The 26,416-nt window shown below is 45.3% G+C and overlaps 1 protein-coding gene across 2 annotated transcripts in view; it reads left to right on the forward strand.

Moving 5' to 3' along the window:
• The window catches only part of SETBP1 (SET binding protein 1), a 267,152-nt gene that overhangs the window by 1,016 nt on the left and 239,720 nt on the right, over positions 1-26,416 (forward strand). For both annotated transcript variants that reach the window (XM_041469580.1, XM_041469590.1), the window contains exon 2: positions 15,621-16,281. In XM_041469580.1, coding sequence (XP_041325514.1) covers positions 15,790-16,281 — 492 coding nt within the window. In that variant the 5' untranslated portion in view covers positions 15,621-15,789. The remainder of the gene's footprint in view (positions 1-15,620; positions 16,282-26,416) is intronic.

Genomic DNA, 26,416 nt, shown 5'->3' on the forward strand with positions numbered 1-26,416 from the left:
TGTGTTTATATGTGTAGGTGGCAGCTATGTGTGTGCTTGTGGAAACTGGGGGGGGGGACACGACCCCCGCCCCCTCCCCGCTTCGTAAATTGCAGGTTAAGTGGAGCTAGAGAGCAGCGCTGTAACCTTCTGGGGATTTGTGTGTGAGTGTGAGTGAGTGTGAGCGTGTGTGTGCGCGGGGCTCCGCGGGTGAACCGCGGGGCGCCGCTGCCCCGGCGTGGCCCCGCCGTGTTTTGACATTGGAAAGGACACGCAGCCCCGAAAAAAGCTGCGATTTTGGGGAGCAACGAAGTGGGAGGACGGGGTGGGGGGAGTAATTAGCGAAGCGGGACACCCCTCGCATCCCCCCCGCCCCGCCACCACCCCCACCACGCTCGGTGCCTGGATAATGGTTCTTAATAAGCCGGTGATTGCCGCCCTCGGGACCCTGGCGGCCCCTTGTGCCCCCACAAGGGGTGGAAGCGGAGTTCAGCTATGGGCAGGCTGAACACCGCCGGTATCACCGGGCTGCGGGGTGGTTTTGGGGAAGAGGGGGTAACACGCAGCCCGCAGCCTCGGGCGGCTATTGTCAACCCCAGCCCTGGTGCAAGGCTCCTGCCCGGCGCAGGGCACTCGCACTCACACTCACACTCACACCCCTTCCTCGCCGGCTTTCCCCGCAGGGCAAGGGGAATTCGGGTCCCCCGCACCCCTTATTGAATGCCCGGGTGCGAACGTGTGTCAGTGCGAGTGAGTGCGTGTGTGTCAGCGGGAGCGGGTCCGTGTGTTTGCATCCCAACATCCCACCGCCCCACCGGGCACGGCGCTCCCCGCGCTGCCCCTGCCTGCTGCACTTATGTCTCCAAAAGGCAGTTGAGAGAAGGATTTCCGATTCGTTTCCGCTTCAAATAAACGGCCCCGATAATCCCGGGCCTGACGCCTGATGCTCAAAAGGCACTTGGCCGCCCGGAGCCCAACCCGGGAGGCGGGGGGGAGACAGGGCACACCCGACTGGGACACCCCCAGTGGGCAGATTCCCCTGGCCTCGGGAGGGGTGATGAGAGGGGCTTGGTGCGTGGGGGATGCGAGGGGAGTACCCACCCATTCCGGTGCCGTGGGGTGGCGGTGTCCCCGCGGCTGCCGTGAGCAGGGCTAACCCAGCCGGGCTCCGGGAGGAATGCGAGGATGAAGGGAGGAGGGCAGGGGAGCCTGGCAGGCTGTTCCCCCGGTGTACAGAGGTGTTTCATGAGCCACCGGCCCGCGGTGGCCCCGCTCTGGGGTGGGGGAGACCCTCCGTGTGTCCTTCTATATCCGTCTGTCACACGGCAAAGGATGCAGAGGAGTGGGGAGAGGAGAGGGCAGAACTGCTCGGTGCTCCGCTGTCAGGGAGAGCATCTGAGCCTCCTGGTGTGCATGGAATTTTTCCAGGAGGAAAGGGCTGCTGCCAAATCCAGTGTGGAATATTATGGGCCCAAACGGGAACGATTACTGGTTTGAAAGCCCCTGCATGCAGGATTGACTTGGTGCAGGTTACAGAAATGGTATTATCAGGTGTCTAGAGACAGGTAGTGACAGCATGAACCTGAGGAAACAAGTGGACCCTATGTTGTGGACAGCAAAATAATATTCTTATCAGGGAATAATAGAATCATAGAATGTTTTGGTTGGAATGGATGTTAAAGCTCATCTCACTCCAGCCCCGTTTTCCCTCAAGGCAGGGACACCTTTCCCTAGACCAGGCTGCTCCAAGCCCCATCCAGCCTGGCCCAGGGACTGGACACATTCATGGGAAAACGTGCAAGTGTCTGTTTCATGCACAGCTTTCTGCACTTCCTCAGCCTTTGCTGAGATTACACCCCTCATCAGTAGCTCCTTCCACTCAAAGGAGAAACTTTTTCCATCTCCATTTGTTTTTTAGCTGAAAGGAGAAAAAAACCCCATCCACACAATGGACTTGTACTTTAATCTGTGCTCTTAGCTCAGAAGGGTTATGTAAAAATAGGGAAAAAAACAAAAGCAGAAACACTCAGTGAATGGAGACTTCTCTTCCATCTCTTATTGGCTTCAACTTTTTTTTTTTTTTTAAACTTCTCAGACTCAAAGTTTTAATTGAAACCAGAAGTCTATTGAGAAGTAACTGAGCCAAGAAAACCTCTGTTTTCTCTGCAACTAGGGATGGGGAATAAATAATTTTTAGCTGATGTTATTTCAAGTCGTTTGAGCTTTTTGATTCCTGCCAAAAAGCCCAGCATAGATTATTAACACATTATCATTTCAGGAGGACGCACTTTTTGAAATGCTATAAAATGGTGTGTTAGGTTTGTGCAGAGCCATAAACTATGTTGGTTGTTGGCAAACAAAAGAAACAGTGGCCATGATTTATTATTAATAATGATCATAACGGAGCTATTTAGCTTGATTTGATATATACTGGTTTCTCTACTGAGGTTGCTCTGTATTGTTTTCAATAATATTGTACTTTGATTAAGTTGGGAACTGTTCTTGTTTAACAACTGCTGTTGCTGTGTGCTTAATTAACTCAAGGAATTAAATGCTCAAAAAGGTGCAACCATAATTTTTTGGCTTCAGATGCTGCTTAATCTCCTCTTCTGCTCTTTTTTGACCCATCCTTTGAGCTCCTTTTCCCTACCACACACATCTCTTAGGTGCAAGTGCCAATTTACCAACAGGACTCTTGTTTTCCATTACCAGATTTGCCTAATCCCAGTCTCAGTGACTTTTTTCCCTCTCAGTAGGGCTCAATTGCTCACACATAATCTTTCCCTTCTGTTTTCTTTCCCCTTTGGACAACACCCTCCAGGACTGAAAAACTCTTGCCTTGTGCCCTGAGACTTGCAATTACACAGCAATTTTGACTCTTGACCTAACTAGTAGCAAGAAAGGCTATTGTCTAATGAACCACGTAAAAACAGTTCTGGGATCCAGCAGATTGCTGTGATGGAAATGAAAGATGTCCCAGCGAACTGATGACTGATTTGTTTAAGCATATGCCTAGGCGGTTTTCCTTGCTCCCCATTAAGTATCCATCTCTGGAGTATCTGTGATCTGTGGGTCTGTGACAATGCTGAAAGGCAGAATTAATAACTGCCAAAATGCGTTCCATGAAGCATGGAGGGACAGATTTTAAGCTGTGTTCAGAACATCCAGCACCATTTTTGCCTATCATAGCATGCAGGCATGCAGGGTTTTAGATTTTTAAGTGCTGCATACTTAAACGTGTGCTTCTGGTGATGAGATGAGGGCAGCAAATCTGTGTATAAAAATCATAGAATCATAGATTTGTGTTGGAAGGGAGTTTAAACATCATCTCATTCCACCACCTTTCATTAACCCAGGCTTCTCCAAGCCCTGTCCAATCTGGCCTTGAACTCCCCCAGGGATGGGGCAGCCACAGCTTCACTGGGAAACCTGTGCCAGGGCCTCACCACCCTCACAGGGTGGAATATAGCTGACCTATAAAATAGTAAGTAGAGAGAGGAAATCCATGGTAAGGTCTAGCCTCATTGCTGGAAAGTCCAGGAATCCTTAGGGCAGCATAAATACAAAGTTTAGAGCTAGTCCAAAGAGAGGAAGGTGAGACTGTGGGAGAACCTTAGTGGAGAAGGTTCTCAGTGTTTTGCTGCAGGGCTTTTGGTTTCTGCTGGGACTGGTTTTGCTGCTGTTGTAGGTTCTTTTAGCATTACTTTCTTTCCAGCTTGAGAGAAAAAAGCTCCCTTTCCCGTTATCCCTGCTGAGAAAATAAAATGACTTACACTTTTAGGAAATTGTCACCTTGATTAAAGATGGACTTCAAAATCCCTCAACTCAGTGTTTGAGTCCGGGGGGACTGTCAGATCTGAAAGCAATTTGCAAACATTGGATATTGGGACTCCTTTTTCCTTCTGATGTAGACATGAAATCAGTTTGCAAGTGTGTGTGGTTAGCTACACTTTGAGACTGTTTCTTTCTCCTCCTGATGAGAAGGTTTCACCTGACGTGCCTTCAAAAGTTCCTTGCATTTTTGGACCTGTTTAGATAGGTCTGCTGGATGCTGGGACCAAGCACAGCTCTGCAACAGGCACCTGGATTCTGAATTCACATTTGACTGGTTGTAGAGAGTACAAACTTAAGGGAATAAACAGCTAGGGGAATAAAGGAAGACAAAATATTTTTTTAATTGAATAAAATCAGTCAGAGAATCTTTCAGAGCTGAGGAAATTAGTGAAGGAAGTAGCTAATTTCTATTTATCAGCTCTTGAGAGAGAGCAAGGTTAGGAGCTATTTTGTCCTTTTGAAGCAGGATTTACTTTGGAGGACAAATTGTCCAAATGCAATGATGAGCTTTTCAGTAAGGTTTGGGATGACTGGTATGAAAAGAAGCCTTCTGACATTATTTAATTTAGGGATTTGTTGTCTTTTATGTCTCTTCCAAAGACCAAGCAGAAACTTTGAAGAGCAGGTGGCCAAAGAGGAAGGTGCCCAGGGAAATACTCTGGGAATATGGACCTTGGTGCTGCTCATGCATCCCTGCATCAGGTTTACTCTTGCCCATGAGCAGGCACTCTGGTGGGGCTTGAGTACTTGTCCGTCCAGCACGGGGGTTTTTCAGGGAATACAGGAGTTGTGTAGGTGGTGGGGATGAGTTACCTTTCCTGATGTGCCCTTTTGAATGTGTGGAAAAGTCATGCAAGAGGAGGCCAATTTCCACACAAACCTGAGTTCATAAGGTGGTGACAAGGCTCTGACCTGCCCTGGTGAGCACCAGAGCACAGGGTGGCCCAAGGCTTGGCTCTGCAATATATTGGGAGGAGCTGGGATTGTGGCTAAATACTGTGGGGTGACTTACTCATCTTCTCAGTGCCTCTGAAAGAGGGAATTCCTGGTTCAGTAAGGGCTGCTGTGCAATCCTGGGCAGACAAGGGCTCTGTGAGGATGGCAGCAATGAGAGCAAAATCTCCTCTACTGTAGTATGGTACAACTTGTAACAGTGCTTGGGAAATCTTTTCAGAAGAATGTGTGGTAGGCAAGCATGGGGTAACCCAGGACTCACTCAAATACCTCAAAATTAGAGATGGGTTAAAGATCGGAAGCCTGAGGTTTTAAGCCACTTTGAAATTTTTGTTAGCCTTAACCTTTAAAACTGAGATATATATGTATACAATGAATCATTCTCTTTCTGTCCTGGCATTTTAGCAGATGGAGAAGCCAGTTTTAAGATGGAAGGGAGGAAATGATGATACTCAAACCAGAGGTCAAGCTGCAAGGTGTTACAGACACGTCTTCCCTCTGTATGAATCCACATACCATGAATGTCCTACTGATGTGATTTCTAAGACTTGGACACTGGTCTAACTTCCCTCTGTGCTTCCAAACCCAGCATATTCTGGACTGATGCTGTGATCCATGTTTACCTTTCCTCAAGACTCACTAAATACTTGGCTTTGGAGAATGTGGTGGGGCTTCCATTGAAACTCCTCTGAAATCCTATTAGCTACCTAGACAAGGAAACTCTTCCTGTAGTTTTTATTTCTTTTTTATTTTTTTTCTTTTTTTCTTTTTCTTTCTCTCTCTCTAAAGCCTTGCTATGGAGCTCTATAGTGGGGATTCAATAGAATTTTATACTGGGAATAATTCTCTGCCGAATCCCTTAGTTCTTTTTCAGAAGGGATCAGAGACACAAAGATTAACTGGGGGAGTTCAGTAAGTGTTCAAACAGGTCTGTACACATGTAAAGTGCTGTAGCAGGCATCTGGGCAAAGTGCTACTATACATGTCCATTGTTTCTATGATTGCAAATCAGTTTAAAATATTAACCCATACATTCTCATCCTTGTAATTTCCATAAATCTTCAACTAATGGGCAGAAAAATGGCATGCTTTCTCTCTGTTTCATGAGAATTTTCTTCCTGAAAAATTGAGTAAGCCTCTCCAGCTCTGAGTTTTGTTTTCAATAGATTCAGAAAAAAGTGAGTGGAAAAAGGAGACACTTTCCCTTTTTAAATTATTCTAACTGCTTTTAAAGAGAGAGCAGTCTCTATCTTATGGATGTAGGGGCTTCTTGATCGCCTCTGTCATCTTTTGGTGTTTAAGTGAGACAAAAAGTGGAGGCCATAGTTTCTGATGCCGTGACAGACTGGAGTGTAGACATCCTGAAGTTAATGGTATTCTTGTAGTCTGTTGGCTTAAAGAGAAGGACACTGGCCCAACAAATCCTGTTGGATAGGAGTCATAAATTACTTTTCTTCATAGGTGTTGGTTACATTAGATTAGAGTTCTGTGTCATAGGAGGTACTCACAGGAGCATGAGTCCGGCTCCTCCACATCTATCACCACCATTGAAGAGACATCTGCTCTTAAAACTTGCTGTTCTCTTGGTGTGGCTTTTAGGACAGAACATTTTCTTCACCCTTAGCTCAGCAAACAGACCTCCCAAAGCCATGAAGGAAAGCCTTTGAAAAAAAAAAAAGTAGTGTGAGTAAAAAATAACAATAAGGTGCAGTATGCTTCTAGGTAGGAACTGAGAACGTATCCAAACCCACAGCCATCTCCAGGTGGGGAGCAGCAGCACAGACACCTCAGTTCAGGGTTCTCTTAGCCCATCACAGACAACAGACTTTGGTTGGGAGTTAAGTGAAGGATTCCAATTAAGGGACAGTAATCCATGGGTCATTGGTGAATAGAGGTGGTGCCCATGACTGACTTGACATTGGATTCCTCCCCAAGTGTTGATCCCATCCCAACCTTTAACATCCTCATGGAGTCAGTGTTAGAAGTATTACAAGTGACGGAATGAGAGGAAATAGCCTCAAGTTGCTTCAGGGGAGGTTTAGATTAGATAACAGGAATAAATTGTTCCCTGGAGGGTTGGTCAGCCATGGGAACAGGCTGCCCTGGGAAGTGTTAAAGTCACTATGCATTAAGTGATCAAAAAAATGGGTGGATGTGGCACCTGGGGACATGGGGTGGCCTCGGAAGTGCTTGGGGAATGGTTGGAGTCTATGACCTTAGAAGGTTTATCCAACCTAAATGATTCTATGAGTCTCTAGGAGTAATAATCCAAAGTGCTGGTCCTGCTTCAATAGGGATTTGAGTGGTGAATCTGGGGCTCCTGACCCTCTGTGCTGCCTTGGAGGGAGCCCAATGTGTGCAAAGAGCACAGTAAAGTAATTGAGCTGGAGAGGTCTTTCAGGCCTGTGGATACTCAGCAGGCTTTTATCTCCTTCTGACTCAACTTCACACAGCACTTCTGTAACCACTTCCTCTTCAGCCTCATTAGAGCTAAAGGTGCTCCTTCTCTTTGCCCACAGCAGCTGTCAGTTATCTTGCCTTTATTCCTGGCCTCAGGTCTTCCCATCAGCACCCTCCCAGCTAATGATTTTGTGCCTCTTGATATCACTGTCCGAGCACTGTGGCTGCTCTTTGTCCCATGTGCGTCCAGCTGCAACCACTTGTGTCCTGTGCTGCTTTTTCCTCCTGATTTTGGCTCTTTTTCTTTTTCTTTTTCTTTTTCTTTTTCTTTTTCTTTTTCTGCTTCTTCTTCTTCTTCTTCGTCATCGCCTTCTTCATCATCTTCTTTGTCTTCTTCTATCTATGAGGCTTTAAGGGAATTTCTTGTATTTCTGGCTCTGACACTCTCTTTCCCCAAAAAAACTGACATACTCTGCAGGACAAAGCACTCCCAATGCTTTCCTTTAGATACCCCAAATTATTGCTATTCTTCTTGTATGCCCCTTAGACACCCCTTTTTCTCACGGCCCCCTCTTGATGTTAGGGATGCTTAGTGTATTATACAGCACCAAGCAGGACACCACTGATTACTCAGCATGGAAACACACAGCGCAGTGTCCTGGATGGACAAAATCCAAACTTTCTTACTCCCAGCATCGTTTGAAGCATGCAGAATGGAATAACATGGGATGTGTTGTTTGTACAGACTCCAAACTGGGCACGGGATAGATCCTGGACTGAAGCCTTTTAGGTTTTCCTTGTGCCATCACTTACGGCACTGAGGAATGGATGCTGAGCCAAGACATGGAGCATTCCCTATCAGATGTGCTGTTAGATTTTATGTATTTCTTTGTTTTTCCCAAAGGAAGAGGAAGCTGGTCTATTTGGCACATGTGCAAACAAAAATGAAATAATGGAGCTAGGGGGGGGAAAGGTGAAAGAAGGAGTTCTGTGGCAGCAGCAGTAAATAAAAACAAAACTCTCATTAATGATTCATGCAGAGAAATAATTTTCCACACATTTCGTGGTGCAGAGGGAAATGTTTGATCAGAGGGAGAAGAAGAGATTGTTGCCCTGCCATGATGGTATTAGAAGGAGGCTACTGTGTATGATGGCAGCTTTCCAAGAGCAGAGTCAATCTAGGAAAGTTTGGTAACACAGATGATGGAATTGTACAGGGGTTTGCTTTCTGTGGCTGATCTCTGTGCCAATAACCTTTCCCTAAATACCCATAAAACTTTCCATTTGTAGCCTGGAGTAGCTGCAGCTACCTCCAGGATGGTGTGCTTGGCAAGAGCTGGCTGGAACATAGTAAGTATTTAAGTCCCCTTCTGTGCACATTGACACTTCCTCCCAAAGAGTTTTATGCTGTTGTTAATGGAATAAGTTTTATCCTTGCAGTGGCACACACTGTGCTGTGTCCAGCAGAGTGCTCAGGGTGGTCTCCTGGGTCATTCCAGGAGTCACCTCTGATTGTACATCACACTGAGAGTGATGATGATTGGTCTGAGAGCTCAACAACCTGGTGTTGATCTGACTTAGGCAAATTTACCAGCTTGACTTTTTGTGTTGCAATGAGCTGAGACACAGCTGGCATCTCTTTCTGCTTTTCAGTGTCCTGGAGGCCTGATGTTCACAAGGAAAATGGGCAAAAACCACATGCCAGCTACAGACGTCATTAGGATCAAACACTACCCTTGATTTCTTAGAGAAGTTTGTAAATGCCTGGAAGTGTTCCAGGCCAGGTTGGACTTGGGGTTGGAGCAACCTGGTCTAGTGGAAAGTGTTCCTGCCCATGGCAGGGGGCTGGAAAAAGATGATCGTTAAGGTCCCTTCCAACACAAACCAAATTTTTGTTACCTACCTTGGAGGGAACAAATGGAAGGAGTTTGATCATTTTAGAGACCAGAAGTCTCTGTGAGAAGGTGTTCACAGGTCTGATGACTGCACTCCCTTTCCCAACACTCTGATACAGCTTTAGGTTATGAGTGAGTAGATTTACAAAATCTTGGTAGAGTTCTCTGGCAGGAGCTTGTAAAAGTCGTTGGGCAGCATGATGGGCACCTCTCCTGCTCCTGCAGATGGGTGCTTTGCTACACTGGCCACAGCTGTACCTTGGGCAGTATTGCTTTTATTGTCCTTGTGATTTATGGCTGTGTCAGTTGTCTAATCATTCAGTTGGCCCTCCTGCAAGCCCTGGATGATAGTTAGTTACTTACATAGAAAGGTGACTATCTGATCTAATTATAAAGTCTCAAACCTAATTATAGAGTCAGATATGATTCCATAATCTACTCTAAATATGTCTATGTTGAGAAGACAGATACGTGTGTATGTCATGTGCACACTTACATGCCTCTGTAATTACAGATGTGCTTGGATTTTAATTTATTTCTGCCTCTTTGTCTTGGGCAGGATGTGTGCAGTTTCATCTGGCTGTGACAGGAATTTGGTTTACCACATCTTTTTTCCTCCAGTGTGACTTTTCCCAGCTCCCTTTGCCATACTTGGACACACTCAGGCAGAGCCATCAGTCAGTGTTGCTCAGGAGGTGCAAAGGGATGGTAGCTCTTGGACTCAGTACGATCTGGTGGAAACAAGTGAAGATTATATTTCTGGCAACTGCCATTAACTCTTGCTCCTTGTTTCCATGTGAATAACCCACATCTGGGAGAGCTTGCATCCTGTCCCTTTGTAGAAAGTCCTCACATAATCCACGCAAAAACAGAGGCAGAGTTAGAAGGATTTGAACAAAAGCAGAGTTGGAGGCAGAGGGACCATGTGAAGAGCAATCACATTTCTTCTTCTAATTCACCCTATTAATGAATTACATACCTTACTTAGGTGCACACAAGGCAGGTGACAGGGAAAGGGTGTTTCCTATGTGATCCATAATATGGACTGAAAATAATTGCCACAGTCATTATTTGAGCTCCCTGCCAAAGCTGGGCTGCTCTTTCAGAGGATCATGCCCTCAGGAAGTACACAAGGCTGTGGTCCAAAGCTGCCATAAATCTAGCTCCAGGGCTCTGAGCTGTGGATTAGATACAGTACTGTTACATGATACTGATCCAGTATAAATGCATACTGGTTCAAATTTGCTCAAAAAAAATGGCAGTGATTTAATTTTATCCCAGAAGACTGTGTATTGTATCGTGTTGTGTCACTTGTCTGCACCACTCTGGCTTTATGGTTACAAGTTTTGCTGTCCTCTGGAACTGAATTTAAGTCATCACAAAGAAAATTTTATGCCTTATATTGTGTGCTTGCCCATTCCACAGAAGTGTGATCAGATGCCTGGTCCTGATCAGCATCAAAGTCATGCTGCTGGCTATCTGGCAGTGCATGGACAGAGACCACAACCAAGCACGAAATTCCAATTTCTTTTTGCAAAACAATAATGAAGGAATAGGCTGGGCCATTTTTGTACTCCAGTATGGGTCAACTGGGTTCAGTGCAGCTTGTCACATGCCGGGATGTTGGGTTTCTAAGACCCGTGACAAATTCTGAAGTTTCACAGACACTGCTCATAAAAGCAAATTTCTGACCAAAACTTGCCCTTGGCTGTAAATTGGGTTGTCCACTGGCTTCTGGCCCAGAGGCAGCTGCATTTCCACAGTGTCATACATGACTGTGGAAGCAACCTGGGAGTCTGTGGAGTGAAAGGTGAAATCTCACCATTAAACACTGCTGCATAGTCTCCAGTGCTTTGTGGTGAATGGTTTTAGAAGGATGGAATGTAAAGAGAGTTCTGGGACTCCTGATATTTTGCAGAGTTTAGGGATTTAATGCAATGTCCCATGGAAGAATGGAAGATCCAAAGGCAACCTGACAGACACAGACTTTGAAAAGTTGTGACCTCCACTTTGCATCCCCTATGAGCCTCAGACTTGTGCCTTAGTTTCCCCTCACTTGAACCTGTTTAACAGATTTTTTTTCTTTTTCACCCACTCATTTTGGACGCTATGAATGAAATTAAAGCAGCCTCAGTAGTTACAGCGGCATTAGTGCAGAAGGGATTTGGACAGCACCTCTTAATATTGCTTCCAACTCCCTGCTGGTATTCCTAGTGCTTGAGCAGTTCAGAGGAACTGTAGAAACACTGGGCAGCTGAGCCTGCCTTGCTTGCATGTGTCAAAACAGTGTTTGCTTGCTCTTAATGTGGTTGCTGTCACACTTAGAATCACAGAATGACAGAACCACTAGGGCTGGAAAAGACCTCCAAGATATCAAATCCAAGCTTAAGGCAAAGTCCACTTCCATTTCACAGAGAACCCCGAGCAGGTGGATTTCTCCTCCCTGCTATTGGCTCTCACCCCTGTTTTTATCCTCAGCAAATTTTCACCTTAATCCTTCATAGCTGTGGCATCTGAATACTCACAAACACCAGGTTGCCTGCCTTCTGGAGGCAGAAGAAGGGAGCATATTCAGAGCCCCTAAAAGGAGACATCCAGTATGACCCAAATGGGGGTTTTGTGCGTGAAGGTCTTTGCCTTCAGAAGAGTGTTTGAGGTGCCCAGAGGAGCTGATAATAAACGTGAGCACTAGTAACAAGGCTGAGCAAGCAGGAGTTTTCTCAGTACTTATCAGAGGAAGTGTGAATCTTACCCTAATTAAGAGCTAATGCCAACTTCTGTGAAATTTATTGTCATTCACCTGTGAATTATCCTCCTCAAATTTAACTTGACTGCAGGAAGCCTGCTAGCAGTAACACTTTCCTCAGCGAGCTTAATTTGGATGGTAAAATGCCTCTGTATTTGCTTATTGAACAGGACTTGATGCTGGTGAGCATTGGAGGTCTGGAATGACAGCCTGGGTCAGCACTTAGAAGTTCAGACATACCTCATGTCCTGGGTATTTAAAATAGAAATAGAGCTCTTCCAGCAACAGGACACGGAGGAATGGCTTTAAACCAATATAGAGTTAGTTTAAATTGGATCTTGGGAAGAAATTCTTCCCTGTGAGGGTGGTGAAGCCCTGTCAGGTGGCTGCCCCATCCCTGGAAGTGTTCAAGGCCAGGCTGGATGGGGCTCGGAGCAACCTGAGATAGTGTAAGGTGACCCTGCCCACAGCAGGGGGGTGGAATGAGATGAGCTTTAGAGTCCCTTCCAACACAAACCATTCTATGATTCTTCTCACAGGCACTCTGGAGAGGGGAGGTTTCCAGTAGAGGTTACACATTCAGAGGCCTGAAGTGAGGTTTCTAATTAGTCAAAGCACAGGTAGCCTGCCCAAACTAGAAAGACGAGTATGATGTCCCTGCACCCAAGTCATTTAACTATTAACCCTGGAGGAGAGTAAGGAGATATCTAGAACAATGACCTAGTTAATTCTGGGTGCAGCACTTGAGTGCAGGGTTATTTGTTGCTACCTGTGGGTCTGGTGATATCATCTGCAGACTCTTGGCAGAACAGGAGGCCAGTATTTTTAAGTCAGGTTTTAAGGTGGATTTGGCATGAATTCATCTGACATGGGTGTAATGCTATGACTTTATTTATCTGTTGCTTGTTTATGCTGAGCTGGAGGCACATGGCCAAGCAGGGATGAGTACTTGGACATTATGACCCAGCGTTTGGGTCCCACAACCAGACTTTGGAGCAGAAACCTGGCTTTTTATTTACCCTCCATAAAACATTGCCCAGTGGCTCAAAACCTGAACGACTCTTCCTGTCCCGGAGCCATGAGCTGCATTTAAGCTCCCGTTCAGGCGAGGGTCCCAAGAGGGTTGGCTCATAAAGGCAATGGCAGCTGTCCCTTCCTTGCACCCTTGGTGGCTGCGGGCTCATCCTGCTGAGCTGCTCCAGAGCCTGCTCTCTGCAGCCAGCAGTGAGAGAGGTTAAAAGCCTGTGGGCGGAGGCCGGCACACAGTGCCCATTGTACATGCGTGCATACCAGAGCGGTAACTCCCTGGAATGCTGCACCGCAGCGCTTTTACCACCTTGTGTTTGTGTTGCAGCCCAGGAGAGTGTGTACATTGTGTCCCTCTCAACGTAGATTAACAATGTAAAACGGCAGATAAATAAGACCTTTTTTTTTTTTTTTTTTCTTGTTTTCTTTTTCTTGATTGGGCCGGTTGGAAGAGGAAGGTGTCTCTGACTCCCATCACCTCCGCAAGCACAAGGAGAGGCAAAGTGCAAAGTCAGTCAATTAGGTGGAGCAGCTCCTTGCAACTGGGTGGCTTTCATGTACTAATTGTGTTAGTAATTAGCAACTACCACATGGTTTGTGTTCAAAATGCATGGCATTTTGTAAGGGCATTAGCTAACCCACTCTACAATGGGTTTGAAGGATGTAAGTGTGAGCCTTGTTTCCCAGAGGTGAACTGGAGACTCGCTGACCACAGGGTGAGGCAGGGCAGGCATGCATGAGACCTCGGATCTGTTAGCTCCTCAAGATCATCTCTAAGAAGATCAGCAACACCAGCTCTGTGAAATGAGTCTCTCCACCTCTCCACTACTGCCAGGAGATGTGCAGTTTAAGAATAAGTGTTTTTCTGGTGTATTCTATCTCCTGCGAGCTACAGAAACCATCCCTAAGGCCAGATGACAACTCCAAGGTTTTTTTTTGTTTGTTTTTTGGGGTTTTTTTTTGTTTTGTTTTTTTTTTTTTTTTTGGTTTTTTTCTCCTTTCTGCTTGGGTTGTCAGCTTGTGCTGTTTATGGGAACTTTATTTGAATTTGTGTCTGCTGGGACCTGAGTGGAGGTCCCTGAGTGATTTCATGGAGCTGTAGGACACTTAGGACTTTCCACTTGTAGCCATACATGCCCAGGTCAGAAAAGTGACACACAACCACACTCCAGTGCAAATGTGGATATATAACTAATAAAAGGCACTCGCTATTACTTCTTGTTGAATTTCAAGCTCCTGCAAGGTACCTTTAAAAAGCAAAAAGAAGCCAGTGGTACAAGGACATGTGTTTCTTCTAGGTGAACTGTGCTTTACAGTAGTGTACACTGGCACTGTTGTTCTGATTTGGTGATAGGTAGCAAGATAATTTTTTTTTTTTCTCTGTGGCATATTGCTGCCAAGAATGACCTGGGAAATCCCTGGCTGTGCTCAGATCTTGATGGCAGTTGGTCAAGTGTAGCTGAGCTAATCTAGCAGGGAGCTACTCCTGAAAGAGCCAGTCTGCACTCCCAGCACCTACTCCTGGCAGTGCCTTCCCGTTTCCTTCTCCATTTGCCAGAAGTGTTCCTTGTTGTTTCTCCTAAAATAGCAGAAAATGTGTTTATTTCTATCTACTAATTTTGTGGACTTACACTTTTTTTGTGGATTCTTTTGCTAATTTTGTGGCCAAAATTGGCTTGCCATGAGGGGTGTATATTGGGTGGCAATAGGGGAGTTTTAGGGAGGGTGCATGAAAGCACCTCATAGAATTTTAAATTTTTTATTTAAATTTTAACTTTTGAAATACCCCATAAGTATTACTTATAACAAAATGTCCTTGGGTGATACTGAACTCAACTGAACATTCACAGCTTCTCCCTTTAACTGAGGCTTTGTAAGGTACCAAGCAGGAGTGTTTCCATCTCAAAGGGTTCCATCTCTGATGTTTTAAAGAAAGATAAAACTTGCATGGTTGAGAGCACAGTCTGTGCATCATCCAGCCCAAGGCTTTTCCACAGAACAGTGGAATGAGGGCATGAAGAACTCTGGGAAACCTTGAGTTTAGCTTTCCTCCACTTGTCAGTGTGGGACACTGACAAGCCCTGAAAGAAGCCCAGGTGGATCCTCCTGCAATTCCAATATCCCATAGGGCATCTTGGGCTGCAGTTGGTCCCTAATGAATTGTTCATCCAAAGTGGGATTACCCTCAGAATAGTTGGCAGCCAAGGGCATGTCTCTCTCACACCTGGGAAGTGAGGAAACAGAGAGTTTAAAACTCTGCTGCTGATTCAGAGGGCAGTACCATGTTTTCTGTGCTCTGATCACTGGGTTATTGTTTAACCCAAGGCAAGTATCTGAGTTTACTTTTTTCCTCCGCTGTAAACCCTGTGACAGTGAGCATGTTGAGGTAATGAGGAGGTTCATGGGTGTGGAGAGCTGGCTGTCCCCTCATTTATTGCATAAGTTGAGTTGAAGATGTTTGCATTTAGACAACAGTTTGGGTGTTTGGTTTTGGTTGTTTTTTGTTTTTTTTTTGTTTTTTTTTTTTAATATGTATGCATTGTCATCAATTTAACAATAGACATGGCAACTGTTCATTGCTTTGTGATGTCAGATCCAGCCCTCAGAAATGCTGGGGAGCCTTGGTTCCCACTTTGCTCCAAGAAAAGCCCTTGAGGTGCTGCAGGGGAAGCCTGAGTGTGCCCTGTGCCCTGTTTCAAACATCTCTACACTCATTTGATATATGTGAGTATATGCTAACATCCTCTTTTTTTTTTTTTTTTTTTTTTCTTTCTTTCTTTTGACAGTGGCACATTTGGTCTCTTCTGAGCATCTTGCAGCCTCTGGGTGACCGGGACATTGAATTTGGTGGACAGTTGCCATTTGCTCCCTGGGATCATATCTGCCCTTGCTTCCCCCGTCCCCTTCCGTACTCCTCTTCCCTCCAACCAAACTCCAGGGCGTTGTGATATTGCCATGGAGCCCAGAGAGACTTTGAGCAGCTCCCGGCAAAGGGGAGGTGAGGCAGACTTTCTGCCAGCTGCCGTCACCTCCACGAAGCCTTTGCCTGTCTCGGGCTGTGCAGGGGAGACGATGCTGTCTTCGTCAGGCGCGGGGAAAGGGATCCCGGTGAGCAGCGAGAGGCTGGAGCCTGAGGAAGAAGATGAGCTGGGCTCCGGAAGAGACGTGGATTCCACTTCCAATGCGGACAGCGAGAAATGGGTGGCGGGAGATGGCCTGGAGGAGCAGGAGTTTTCCATCAAGGAGGCTAACTTCACGGAGGGGAGTTTAAAACTAAAGATCCAGACCACCAAGAGAGCGAAGAAGCCCCCAAAGAACTTGGAGAACTATATCTGCCCTCCCGAGATCAAAATCACCATCAAGCAGTCTGGGGAGCAGAAACTTTCCAGAACTGGGAAAAATAGCAAAACAACTAAAGAGGAGGACAGATCACACTCCAAAAAGAAGGTAGGTCCCATTCTTTTACATCCAGTATCTCCCAGGAGCAGAGGGAGAGGGAAGGAATGAATCTTCTCAAACAATTTGTGTCCAAGGCATAGCCTTTGCAAGATTTGGCCTTGGAGCAGCACAGGGCAAGTACCATCCTGCACTGCCACGTATGCATTGGGAATGATCTTGAACTATCCTTCAGATGAACCAATTCAGAAGAGATCAAAAGTTCAACCAGGCTTCTTCTATTTTTGTATGTAATTGAGTTTTGAGATTAATGATTACATGAGTGAGAAATGAAGGAGCCCACTTCTAAACTGCTTTGTGCCTGAGCACTAATGCTCAAGCCTTTTGGCAGTTAAAGCATTCAATTGCATTTTTAAAATAGAGGTATGTGCATGGTGAACAATTGAATTCATTCCTGTATTCTGGGTGATGGGCTCCATTATTCTTGATTACAGCATTGTGTGAGTAGCACTATAGTTATGCTACAGAAAATACTTCCATTATAAGTCTCATTTTCTTCCAGATGCATATCATTTTCTTGAAATATTCTTCTGCAGAGAAATTTTTGGTACTTTAAGTCTGGGTAAAAATTGAACTTTTTTTTATTTTTTTACTTATTCAAGGATGAGAAAAGAAAGAAAATCCTTTCTCATATGAGCTGTTTTCAGGAGCACCCTTTTGATTTTGGCTTGATTTTTCTGTAATGTTGCCTATACTTAGTACATAGACCAAATTTAGTTTGAGTGTATTAAGCAGCACTGCTGGAGACACACATTTTTGGATTAGTGGTATTTTCTGTCCTAAGCATTAGCCAAGTATGTTTGATCAGGTCATAGTAAAAATACTTCACCTCTGCCTTCTTAGTAACACATAGATTTCATGATGAGTTCAGACAGAACCCAGATTTGATGAAAGATGCACACGTGTCTCCAAAACCTGGACAAATTGATCTGGGATTTAGGTACCCTCAGATCAGAGCTTGGGTCTCAGCTTCGTTTTCCTGCTCATGCAGCTTTGATCCTTCTTCTCCCACACCTTATACACGTGATGGGTGCTCAAAGGGCTGTGTGAAGCCTTGAGGAGACTAACTGCCACCACCTCTTCCTGGAGAAATCCTCCTCAGCAGCCTGACTCAGACCAAAATCTTCATGACTCAAAATCACTTTTTTAAGCATTGATATTTCCCATTGACTCAAGGCAGAGCCCAGAGAGATTAACATCACTCACTTTTGAAGTACTTTTCTTACATGCTGAACTTGAAACCAAACCAAAAAGAAAAACAATTCAAGGGGATTTTTTTTCTCTTAATCTTTTACATGATGTAGTGTATGGGCATGAAAGAGGTAGCTCTTTTTAACCCAGCAGAAGTTTGGCCCTGGAACACTTTGAGAAGAGATTTTCCAATCTATTGAAAGGATGGGCTGCCTTCTTAGCACCAGGCAATGTCTAATTTCCAGTTTCCTGTCCTCCCTGAATGTTTGTAGAGGTCTCAGGGGAAGCAGCAGTTTTATGAGACTGCGCTCAGTGACAGCAGAGATGTCACAAGCAATTCTTCCATAGCAATGTAGAGGGGGAAAAAAGAACTGCAAACCCCTATTTACCATGCACGGGCTGTGGAGAATATGACTGCACAAAATCAGAGCCTTCATTTCTATGTATCACCCAGTCTTATGGGCATGGAAGGTGTGTTCTTTTCTGTGTGGTCATCCAAAAGGTTGAATAAATAAAGCTAAGCATAAGGAAGTTATGTGGAAAAAAAAAAAAAAAACCAACAAAAAAACCCACCAAACCCAAACAAAAACCAAACAAACCCAGTGGGAACAATAGTTTAAAAAAAGCACCTTGTAGCATGGTTATGCTCAGGGTGATGACTTTATTGCAGATGGATAAGGAGTTTGAAAGAAACAGACCACAGCTCAGACACGGCTGCACCCAGCTTGCACCTGTGTTGCGAGGTCCGAGCTGGCTGGGGCTGTGTTCACACACACCCTGTTCTCAAGCTGGGAGCGCTTTGGGTCAACACTGGTCTAATCTGGCCATTAAAACAAACAAAAAAAACCTCAGCACCCAGCAGGTGGGTGCTGTGAGCAGATGGGGAGAAGGCTGCTGCCCCGGTGCACCATTAGCATAACACCCAACGGCTGCCGCGCAGCAGCTGCTGAGCCGCAGCTGCGGCAGAGATGTCCTCGGCAGGGGTCTGGAAGACCCCAGTGCTGTGATCTCAAGGGGTGTGCCTGATGCCTGGAGACCAACAGCCTGCATCACCAGGATGGGGAATAACCCGTGTCCCTGCAGCCGGGGGGGGTTTCACACACGCCTGCCCCTCGGCTTGTGGGGTTCCAGGATCAGGCTGTGAACTCCTCGCATCAAGGGGTGATCAAAGGCACTGCAGAAAGGGAGGTGGGAGAAAAGTTCTGGTGCTGGCAGAGTGGTTTCTTCTGTGGCCAATATCTGTCTTGTGGTGGGTACAGAAATTTTTGGGGGGAAGATAACTAGGAGGAAACAGCAAGTTGAAATTTGCATGGATATGTAGATTTCTGGTCTATCTGTGTGTTTCTCTGGAGGTGCAGAGCATGCAGGAGCCCTCTGCATTTACTTGCAGAACCATTGAGAGCTGCAGTAGTGGTTGTGGGAGGGAAAAAAATTTAAATGTCACATTTAAATGGTTTTGGAGGTTTTGAAATTTCAGCACTAGGCTGTTTTGATTGCCTGTTGCTGTAATCAGCACAAGCTCCAGAAAAGCAGCTCCTGGCAGCAGAAGGAGGGAACAACACATTTAAAGAGTGGGACAGACCTTCAGCTGGCATCAATCCACTGTCCTTTATGGATTTTTGCCAGGAGAGTTTGGCCCAATGTACACACTTCCCTTGCACATGGGAGCATTATTTGGATTTACCACCTTGCTCGTGGATGCAGAGAATATATACAGACTGAGCTGCAAGTGCCATTCTTGTGCCTCTGATGGGTGGGAGTAGTTGTCCTGCACATCAATAGCACCCAAATTTATTTTTCCCCTGAGGAAGTGCAAACTCTATCAGGATTTGAAAAATCCCCTTAGCTTGTTGCATAATATTTCCAGCTACATCTCCAGCAGTCCCCAGTGCTTTGAAATACCACTTCAGCATTCTTGCAGGAGTTTCAATACACACAGCACAGAGAGCAAGTAATGAAAACATGGAAGCAATTTAAGTAACAGCATGTGGGTACACAAAGGATTGATAATGCCAGCAATGTAAAAAGGGACTGTGAACTGGGGATATAGCATTTATTCAGTGGCCACTTAGGGAGGAAGAAGATATGCCTGTTTCTAAGCTTTACACTGCTCTGCTAATTAGGCAATAGGGGTTAGTGCTTGATTTCTAAAGCTGTGGTCCAGAGAGCAGCAGTGATTAGAAGGGGACTCTGTGGAGAGCCACGATGCTCGTATGCTGAGGCCCAGGGTTTTTTCCTTTGATTCCAGCTGCTACACTATATTAAAAGACATAAACATGCATTAAATACTTTCCTCATGTTGCTTTTCCGTGTGAGCAATCGCCCCAGGGATGTTATGCGATCCTGAATGGGAGGGGAGGGAATTCAGGAGAGGATCTTGCTGGGTGCAGTCGCTGATGCCCCAGAGTAGGGAGAGAGGCAGGGGATGAGAGAATACCAGCGTTGGGAATCTCTGCTCTGCTGGCCTGAATACCTGGCTGCAACACAACAACTTTTGGGGTTTCTTTTAAGTCCAGACCATGCCAAGTTTCACATCGGCTTCCCTTACTTAAAAAAAAGAGTAAGGGTAGTTTCCTAACCCTTTTCCTGGGGCTGCTCAGAAGTTGAATCATAGCTTGAGCTGTTTCTTTGGCCGCTTGTGTGGCAGTTTGAAAGTGCACAAATGTTCTGCAAGAGTTTTCTCTTATTTCAGCCCTTTGGCACCTGGGGATGGAGTGGGCTGAACTGTTGCCACTTCTAAACCCACAAATAGCTCCATTTCATTTAGTCTGATTGGAGAAGGAGGGAGGGAGGGAAGAAAAAAGCCAGGAGCCCAGAGGATGTCCTGCTGGCAGGCTGGCAAGCCCAGCAGCTGCTGCTCTTACCTGCAGTAGGGTTGTTTGAGTCAACCACCTCAGCAACATTAAAGGTGCTTTTTCCTTCAGATAAGGAAATGTTGTTATCAGATGTTATCAGTCTGGAAGAATATTGAAAGTGTGGTACCATATGCAATGATGCAACCTATCAGCATTCTCTACCTGCCATGGAGCATTTAACAAGTCCCAGATGAACAGTTATTTCTCTGGTTTTGTTTTATTGCCTTTTTTTGTCCCTTCCCTGCATTTGTTTTTCAGGTTTTTTTTTTTTTTCCTATTCTCTTATGTCTGTAAGCACTTCATTTTCCCTCCTTTCTTTAGGCACAGCCTGAGAAAGGTTCTTTGCAGCTTTCATCATACGCATAATGTCCTTCAGAGGATGTAAGCTTGTGGTTTTGTAATTATTACTGCACGAGGGTTTTTTGAGAGCTTGGGATGGGTGAATGCATTTTACTGCTGAGAGATAAGCACAGCAGCAAGTCAATTGGAAGTAAAGCTTCCTTGTGTGTAGTCAGAGGAAACTCTATCTCTGGATTTTCTAGCAATGTTTTTTTTTTTCCCTTTGAGTTTTTGTAGGTGTTTGCCATTTCTCTGCAGGAAGCAGTTCTAACACTTTCCCCCTTGAAATTCAATTCACAGTCTTCTTTTTCACTGCCCCACATATGCAACTTTTTCTGGTGATTCACCTTTCACTGAAGACTCTCTCATTCACATGCTCTCACCATTGCTGATGCCAAATTGATTTTTGCCCTTCTTTTTTCTTTTATATTCTTTTATTATATTTCTATATTCTTTACACATATATTTGTAGCTCTGTAGCCTACCATAGTATTTCTACGTTTTTTTTACCTTCTACATTTTACCTACACTGTCAGACAGAAAGACAAAGTGAATTTCCTAGCAGCTCCAAGCTGGGGGTCCAAGGTTAGATTCTTGGGGAAGCCAAAGTTGAAACTAGTTGTCCGAGCCACATTTTCATAAAGTTAAGCTCCTATCTAAAAGTGGGGTAATTGAAAGAAGGTTGAATTGGGAAGGAATTACCTCCCCACTGATGTCTCTAAGTGGGATTTCTATCAGGTATGCCAATTTGCTTAACATATAAATGTTATGTATGCGTCCATCTTTGGGTCCATCTTTGGCATTTTGCACCTGGCCAATTGTGCACCTAAGGATCCTGGTAAAGGTAACCTCTTTTTGTCACCTAACTGTGTCTGGCTCGGGATTTTAGCACCAGCAAAAAGGCATCATTGCCTGCCTTCTTTTTCCACAGAAGATCACAAGTGCTCTCCCTCCTCTCCTTCCCCCTTCTTTTTATTGATGACTGCACATTGCACTTTCCCTCCAGGTTCTCGTGTGCATCCGCAGCTCTTGCTGCATTACCCCTGTGCCGGACTCATCTCCCCGGTGATTTGTGTGCATGATCATCCAATTGCTCACCATGCAGGCTTATCCCTCTTTGCTAGGGGCATCCCTGTGCAAGATGTCATCTGAGTCAGCTCTTCCCATTGCAATCCCAAACGTGGCCCAGGGGGTTGACATAAGTGCTTGCTCTCTGTGGCCTAGTGAGGAAAAGAATGCACTTGCAGGTTAGTCGTACCTGCTTGAAGTGCTAGGTTTGATTTACACCTTATTTTTCTTCCCCTCCCTCTCCCCAAAGGATGGAACATCCACAGTCCCTTGTTTGGACCTGTTTCTGTGCTGGTTTAGTCCTTGTTCTTTCTTTGCAAAGCCTTCAGGCAGCTCTACGTGATGCTTATGGTGGCTACCTGGAGTGCACACCAGCAGAGTAGAGATCATCTCTTCCCAGGTTATGATATAATGGTAGAGCCCCAGAAGTGCCAGCACAGTGGAGGAGTGTTCTCCTAGCAGCCTCCAAGGCAAAACTGGCTCTTGAGCAGCTGAGAGATCAATAGAGAGCTGCTCCAACAGGCACGAGGCTCCTGGCATTTTTAGTCTTTCTACACAAGTGCATGGGTGCAAAGATACACAAACTCAGCTCTTTGATAGTCATCCCAGGTGCCCTTTAGGCTAGCTTTTCTTTCTACCACATTGTTGACGGCACAAATGAAACAGTTGCAGTTTGGTGGTCTCCCACCTCAGGTATTTTAGGCTCACTGCAAAAAAAGAACAAGAATGAATGGTGGGGGTTTTTTTGGTTTGTGTTTATGAAAAAAATTAATTTATTCACTTAAGAAACCAATTTTTCTGGGAGGTGAGGACAACTTAGGTTCATCTTGGTCCATGAACGCTGAGGTGCTCACACTGGGAGCTGAGTCATCTTAATCCCTCACATAGCCATCTGGAGGAGGCTGGTCCCACCTGAAGGTGCTTCAAAGCCTCTCCATGAAGAGCTGGCGGGCTGGATCCCAGCTTTTAACCCTTCCTTCTCCTCTAAAGCTTGATGGAGAAGTGTCTGTCTTGTATCATGTCCTGCATATCTGGATATCTTGTGACAGGAATAAGGCGGCAGAGTATCTTTTCCAGTGCTCTGCCTGAGCCAGCTGATGCCCATCCCTCAGTTCTGTCTGCTCCCAAAGTATTGTGCCTTTTTTTTTTTTTTTTTTTTTTTCCTACTAGTCAAGTGGGTGCTAAAGAAGCAAACATCTGTCAGTGAAGGGATGGGCTGAGGAAATGTAAGCAGGTTTTTTCTGCTGAACACAGAGTGCCAAACAAGGAAGACTTGGTGTACTTGATTAGCTGCCATATGACCAGGGCTTGGGAAGGCTGTCTGTTTTGAGGACAGGTTTTGTTTTGTAGCAGTCTCTCCCTCCCACAGCTGAGTTTCGATGGCCTTCTGTGATATTTCCTTGTTTACTTATGCTGTGTCTTTCTCTTCCAACCATGACAAAATATCCACAGACCTGGTGTTGGGATTGAGGAGATGCTGCAGGGAAGCAACTGGGACAAATGCAGGAAGCTGGGGGTCCAGGTGGAGGTCCTTAGCCCCACTCACCAAACTGCAGGAGGACAGGGTGCCAACCCTTGGCTAAGTTGGTGCACACGTGTTGTTTCGAAAGCACCGTGGCCTCCAGGCTAACAGAGATGGAGATGTGATGTGCTGGCATGTACACCCAGGGCTGCAAACTGGTTGTGTTTTCATTTGCAAAGATTTTGGGGTGTCAGTCCTTCATGTACATGATCGTGTTCTTCCAGCATTAGCTTTTGCCTGCCATGCTCCCTCTCCTCCCCTTCCAGGTACGCCTGACCACAGATACCTCCTGATTTACTTACAGAATTTTCATCTTGACTTTTTTACACAAATACACACACACAGACACACAGACACACAGACACACACACATACACACATAAAACACACAGCTCTAGCCCCCTCAGGTCAGGTCTAATTCTTCCCATGCTTCATTCCCAGATGGGTTTCTTGCTGGCCCCATTCTCTGTCCAGCCAGTGGGACTGAGTGATGGACCCATCTTAGTTCATTTGAAGGGAAAGCTTGTCTTTACCTGGTGCCCTCAGCTTGTCTTTAGCTGGTGCCCTCAGCTTGTATTTTATTTTGGTTTTTTTTTTGTTTTTTTTTTTTTTTTTTTAAGAGAACAAAGACTTGCAAAAGTAGGTTTCTGGCCACTTTCCTCCTATGTGACTTCTCTGGTGCTCTGGTGTCTAATGATTAATGAACTTTTCAGCTAAGCCCTTTTTGGGAGCCTCTCAGAGTTGCCTTTCCTCTGGCTAGAGAACAACCTGAACAAAATATGTTAGAATATTGTATCCCAAAGATTGTGATTTTGCATCACATTTGATCAAAACTGACAAAATATTTAAAAAACATTCAGGAGAGAGGACTGTGCAGGCAGGCAAGGACTTTGTGTGTGCATTCACATACACACAAACACCGTGTGACCATGTCAGCCTTGTTTCCTTAGGAAACTAGTCTAAAAATATCCAGAATAAACATTAATTGTTTTCGTTTTTTAATGTTGAGACTTTTCCAACTCTTGGACCTTAAAATGATTCCATTTCAGATGTGACCTTCGAGGACAAGTCCAGTTAGCTGTGTTTTCATAAGAGCATTATTTTCCACTTCTTGCCATGACTTCTAACACAAGTTAGGCCAGTGGCTGTTGGCTTCTTAACTTCAGGACATAAAGTGCTATTTCTACATTGTGGTTATATTTGGACTCTGAGCTGCAGGTGGTTGCTGTGAGGAAAGGGATTCTCAAACCACGGTGTGTGTACCAGTAGTGTGACACTGCTTTCACATAGGATGGACAGCAAACCCTACTCCTCCAGACTGGTCAGAGTAGTATCAGTCCAAACATCTGGTTATTATTTTTCTTTTTTTCTTGGAGCTGTGGGCTAGCAGTGAAAAGAACAGCATGAGGGCTAAGGTGTCTTACCACAGGTTGCAAATGGGATTGTATACCTGAGATCTGGCTTGGTCTGTGGCCAGGACAGGTTAGCTGAAGATGAGGACATGGTCAGGTCCTGTACACAGGAAGGCATCAGGAGCATCTGTCTTCCCGCAAGAATTTCACAAATTCTGTAGAGAGGAGGATAAGTGGAACCATCTTGTCTCTTAGTACAGAATGTGAAATAGAGCAATGAGATTAAGTGACTCACTCAAGGAATCTGTCACAGGCCAGGTTAATGCTCAAACCTTTTTCACTGAGCTGTGATTACTTAACCATGACACAGTTGAGTCCCCCAGGGGTGACCTGATCTCCAAGCATGGAATGCAGAGCCCTTCTGGAAACCAGTCCTCTTCTAGCTGTCATTTGCACAAACCAGTTTGCTTCAAAATAGTTAACTCTCTGCATTTTTACTGCTCACTCTAAAATAAAACATCTCAGGAAAGAGCTGGGGCTGGATGCAGAAATAAGGGGGCGGAGTTTTGGGGCCAGCATGCAATTGGTTGACCTACATGCCCTTAATAATCCCTTCTGGTCTGTAAACCCTAAAATGTGGTAAGAGTTGAATGAGGAATATCTACTGGAGGACTCATTATCTTCTCATCAGTTTCTCATGGCTCTCTCTCACCTGGGTGGCAAGGTTTACAGAGAGAGATGGTATCTTTTTATCGACATTGGGTGTTACAAAAACTCTACCACTATAAACTTGGGTGGTTCATTGAGGAATTCCAGTACTTTGCAGCATCCTAACTTCATGCAAGCTGCTCTCCCTCCGCATGGCTGAAAGATGAGAATCAGCCTGGAGGGGATTTGTGGGTAATTCTGACTTGCCCAATGCTCTCGCTTTCTGAAGGAATGTGGTGGCACAAGCAAATGAGGCAAAGGACATGGTCCCCCTCTCTCCAAGCTGAGGACTGTACAAGGAGAGGGCTGAGCACTGGACTTCAGTGAGTCACCACGATCACACCCTCGCCTCACTGCAGGGCGAGTCACTGCTTCCCCAGCTGGAGCTTCTGTGAGAAGGCACTTCTGTAACACGGTTGGCAAACATTTCCCAGGAGGATGTGTAGGAAACTAGAGTTTCCTCATACCTCCGAGGTAGAGCTTACACTGGGATTACTAAATAATCAGTAGTCTCCCCTGCTCCTTAGCAGAACATTGTGCCAGCCTGGGTAGCTTCACCAAAATTTTACCTGCTGTATTCCCAGGTGGGTAATTTGATGAAGGCTCACCCTTAAGACTAAGAAAAGTAGACCTGAGACAGATGTTTTTTTCCACTGGGGAGCAGCAGCACTAACAGGGTCTAGATCAGCCCTCATTTTTGCCTCCCACCAAAGTCTATTCAGCTGCAGGGACAGTCCCTACATTAGTCACATATCTAATCCTTATTAACAGGGAGCTTGAAGGCACTTCTTTATTGCATCTTCCACTGGGAACTGACGCTGTTGGACTTACAAGATATTCTGGTTCTTATATCCTGTGTTGTGTGCAGGTTGGATGGGGATAATTAATTTGTCCTGTCCATTTTCTGACATTGTGTCCACCAGCACACAGCTGGTGAAGTTTCCTTCTCAAAGACAGCCTCTTTCTTTCCATGGGATACTTTTCAATAATTTATGTAATCAGCAGGACAAATACCCTCCAGCCTTTTCTCTCTTTGGTCTTAATTCCATTGCATCACTTGTAATTATATTCCTGATTTGAAATTTGGGGGG

Source organism: Pyrgilauda ruficollis, unplaced genomic scaffold (assembly GCF_017590135.1).
Source record: "Pyrgilauda ruficollis isolate IOZ18807 unplaced genomic scaffold, ASM1759013v1 scaffold104, whole genome shotgun sequence".
In the NCBI taxonomy this organism is placed as follows: Eukaryota; Metazoa; Chordata; class Aves; order Passeriformes; family Passeridae; genus Pyrgilauda; species Pyrgilauda ruficollis.